This window comes from Tuber melanosporum, assembly GCF_000151645.1.
Source record: "Tuber melanosporum whole genome shotgun sequence assembly, scaffold_100, strain Mel28".
NCBI classification, from domain to species: domain Eukaryota; kingdom Fungi; phylum Ascomycota; class Pezizomycetes; order Pezizales; family Tuberaceae; genus Tuber; species Tuber melanosporum.
The window spans coordinates 399,775-403,915 of NW_003298756.1; the positions used below are offsets into that span (position 1 = coordinate 399,775).

At 51.7% G+C, this 4,141-nt stretch overlaps 1 protein-coding gene; it reads right to left on the reverse strand.

The window, feature by feature from the left end:
• Window positions 1–971: 971 nt before the first annotated feature.
• Window positions 972–2,924, reverse strand: GSTUM_00004213001 (uncharacterized protein; the record flags this gene model as incomplete). XM_002835256.2 has 3 exons in its annotated part: window positions 972–1,747; window positions 1,826–2,335; window positions 2,423–2,924. 3 exons carry the CDS (start codon window positions 2,922–2,924, stop codon window positions 1,065–1,067), a joined length of 1,695 nt encoding a protein of 564 aa, XP_002835302.1. The 3' UTR covers window positions 972–1,064.
• Between the last annotated feature and the right edge of the window lie 1,217 nt (window positions 2,925–4,141).

Genomic DNA, 4,141 nt, shown 5'->3' on the forward strand with positions numbered 1-4,141 from the left:
CATACAAGCGAAGTTGTAACAATCCTCTTGGTAAATAATGCCAAAATCCAGGCTACGACAATCAAGGAGGCTTTCGACAAAGCTGATCTGACCCGTTTAACCTATACCGCTCCAACACAACCCCCACTCTTACCGACTGGCTGGCCAACGCTGCGCCAACTCATCACAGCTCAACGTAGATTTATAGCATTCACTAGCACTAGTGCAGACACCAAGAATGTCCCATGGCTCTTGGGCGAATTCTCATACATCTTTGAGACCCCCTTTGAAGTCCGTGATCCGTCAAAGTTCACCTGCGCTGCACACCGTCCAGGCAGCGTCAGCGGGCCAGACAAGCTCCAGCAGGAACTTCGAACCAGGATACCCTTCATGAATAGATTTCTCTATGCCAATATTTTCAGCAGCAAAGTTGGCAATTGGGTTAGTGGTGGGGAGGCATATAAGCCGAATGATACATACGTCGCGGCATTGAATGGCGACAAGACCGGCATTCCGGGCAATCTCAAGCAGGGCCTTGCTCAGTGTATGACCGAGTATAAGCGTGTCGGCGGATTTGTGCTGGTAGACTTTTTCAATGAGGTTGGTATCCCAGTCGGTTTATAATTAAGTCGTAGGAGCTAAGGAGGGCCCAGGGATCGCCAATCAAGGTTGTCGACACACTGAATGGTGTTTCTAACCCTATTAACAGGAAGGATCCATCACCGACGCCGGATCAGAGAGTAAAGGATGGAATTTTCAGGCAGTTGGTTAATGATGTTAAAGGGGGTAAGGAGGACGCAGTTACGAATCGCTTGGCGACTGGAAGCACGAACTTGTTGAAGAAAATTACGTTGAGGCAGTGATCGATACCTTGGCATGCCTGAGGTTGCTTATGTGTGCTGGTGTGGGAAATACATTATTGGACGTTTTTCTCAATTTTTAGAAACGGGTGTTTGCTATTTGCGCAAAATCGCGAGTGCAAGAGACGTAAATATTGTAAGAAAATAAATTTATGGTAATAATAAGAGAGGCGGAGAAAGGTGAAGTTAGAAAACGTAGCCAAGATCGATAGGGGAAGAAACCGCCTAAATAAACTTCTCCTCGGCCATGATTGAAAGAAGGGACTTATCCGCTTCGGCCCACTCCGTCTCAATAACCCCCACACGGCCTTGATCCCTCGGCCTAATCGAGCACTCAAATGGCAACGGCCGGGACAAAAACCCAGTCGTGAACGCCATCTCATCAACCAGGACCTCCGTCCCATCAGCCCTCATCTTCGGCCCAATATCGAACGCCCACAATATCCTTGAGATATTAATGTACAACGAATTCTTAGCAATGTGCTTCCCAGTGCAAGCCCTAAGCCCAAAGCCGAAAGCCACATGTCCGAGCTTCTCATCATCGTAGCGGTCGGGATTGAAGTCGCTCGGGTTCGGGTACAGCTCCGGGTCCATATGTATCCCCCAGGAATTCGCCACAACCCAGGAACCCTTTGGTATGCGGTAGCCTAGGTACTCGTCATCCTCAGTTACCGCATGGTAGAATGCGTTTATAGCGACCGGGCGCCATCGCAGTGTCTCTTGGATGACCTTTTCAATGTACGGGAGGGAGTCCTTGTCCTGCCAGGTTGGCGATCGAGATTCACCGACTACCCGATCAAGTTCTTCCTGTGCGCGACGGGCGACGTGCGGGAATTTTAACATCGCTAGCATGAAGACTTCTAGAGCGATGGTGGTTGTATCGCTGGCGGCTTCGTTTAGAGTTCCAACTGCTCGGTTTAAGCTTGCTTTCCCCTCCTACAGATGAGGTATCAACTATCGCCGATGAGGGAGGTAAAAGCACGTACGGTCATATCCAACCTCTAAGTCCGACATCCCTTGCGAAAATGACGAATTCTTATACAGCTTCGCCCAATTCCACCCCTTCCGCTCCAGGGCCTCGTTTAGATTCTTAATGTGAAAGTTGGACTCGTACTCAAAGATCTTGGCGGAGATTCTCTTCCACTCGGCAAAGTACTTTGGGATGAGTTCGAGAATGGGGAACATGTCCACCCACCATTTCCCCACACGACCAGCCTCAGTGAAGTTCCGCATGATGGTGTCGACCGTCTGGACCTCCTCCTCGCGTCCAGTGACCAGGCGCTTGCCATATCCCAGGGAGTGAACTAGTGAGGCGGAGTAGCGGTGGAATTGCCGGGCGAAGTCGTCTGGCTTTTTTAGGAGGGCGTGGATGAGGTGCTTGCTTTCGAGGTCTTGCACCGGTTTGTACTTTTGGGACATGCGCGGGGATAACACTGTTGCTTGGAGCCGGCGGTGGGCGTTCCACATCTCTCCGCGCATAAGGAGAGTCCGGAATCCTGGGTGTGCTGGTCAGTGCGTGTAATGAATTTGGGGTACGGCAGGGACACTGGGATAGGCCAATACAGGAGCAAGGAAAGCCACACCCCCTGAAATGTACTTAGCGGAGACCACGAAACCCGGTCTATCGGAGTATATCTTCCACCGCTTATCCAGCAAATCCCGCGCGGCCTGGTACGTCCCGAGGACAATGACCATGTGAACACCCAATTGTAGCTTGAAGATTGGGCCGTACTTTTGGGACCATTCCTGCTGTTGACGCCACTGGTATTTGGGTGCAATTTGGAAGAGGTTGCCGAAGATGGGGACTCCGCGGGGGCCCGGGGGTAATGGAGGTTGTCGCCGTTTCTGCTTGAAAAGATAGGCGGCTATCATCACAGCAAGGAAGGATGTGAAGAGTGCCAGAGGCCTTATAGTGATGGGCCGGGGGGTGCGGCCTCCTGGATCCTCGGCTCCTGCAATGCACATTTTGTCGAAGGGGTAGAAGGCAAAGTTGACGAGGGAGCAAAATCCCCAGGGACGGCAAGGTGGCACGGGCCTGGAACCGAAATAGCAAGCCTCCGTTAAACCGGAATAGCAAGCCTCCATTAAACCGGAATCAGCTCGAGGTAAGTCTATAAGTCAAAGGCGAAGAATCAACCGTTCTGGTCCCCTGCTAAATACCCAAGCGACACGGATGGGATCTGATAGGATCTGATAGTTTGACTAGAGACCATGGGAGTCCCGGAGGGGTCTAGAGGGTTTATGTATATATTCGGGGACGGCCTCACCTCGTCTTAATGAACCTCTAGATATGGGAAACCTTGCGGTTACGAATGAACCCTCAGGGAATCTACGTCCGCAGATGGTCTTTGCGACAAGTGATCCCTTCTGAAACCTTGCTTTGACAAACAAAAATCCCGAACTCTTGGCGTTCGTTGTCAGGAGGTGTACGGTACGACCGCAAAACAAGGAATTAATCGAGATCCTCTCCCCCCTCATCACTTTCACAAATCACAGCCAAGGCATTGATAGAGGCGACAAGCAGATAATATCCTACTCCTACTCCCATGCGCATCGGTGGATGAGAAAACTGCCAGCAACGCAACAATTTATCCAGCCCCTCCGTCCCGACCACTGCCCCTCTCTCTCTTGGTTCCAACCTATCCGCTGATGATACCAGCTCACTACGGTACGTAGCCCAGGTCAGGTTATGATACCAACTACCATAATACGATTTTCCCCTCCCAGTCCGTATTTACTAGCACAGTCGCCCGAAAATGGTCCTTCGCGAAATAGTTTCTCGCGACCCCGAGAAACGGTCCCTCCCTGCCACAAGCCGCTTGCGCAAATCCCACCGCCTTAGGCCCCCGTGATCCCCAGAAGAGAGGGGCGCTATTTCGGTAAACATTTGTTAGGTGGCTACACGAGTACAGCGCGAATACACCAATTCCCCATTTCCCGCCATTCCCCCACCAATTACCAGGTGCCGGATTGTCCCAGGAAGTTAGGGCAATCCAAGTTCGCCGGGGGTTGGGATGGAGAGAATGTTTCTTTGTTGCCCCATCGGTGCATTGAGTGCTTCTACACTTTTGAGAAGTGCGAAACGATGCCGGTAGATTGGTGGAGGGTGTGGGGAAGGTGTGTAGTTTAATAGCACCATCGTGATGGAGATTCAGAAGAATACCGGGAGGTGAGGGCGCAGGGAGACGGCCCTCAGCGAGGCTGGGCGCACGTTCAGGACCAAAGTATTCAAACAAATCTACTCGTACTGTACACGCCAATTGTTGCCAAGCTTCGCCGTCTGGCTGAGGGTCCCAAGCGCT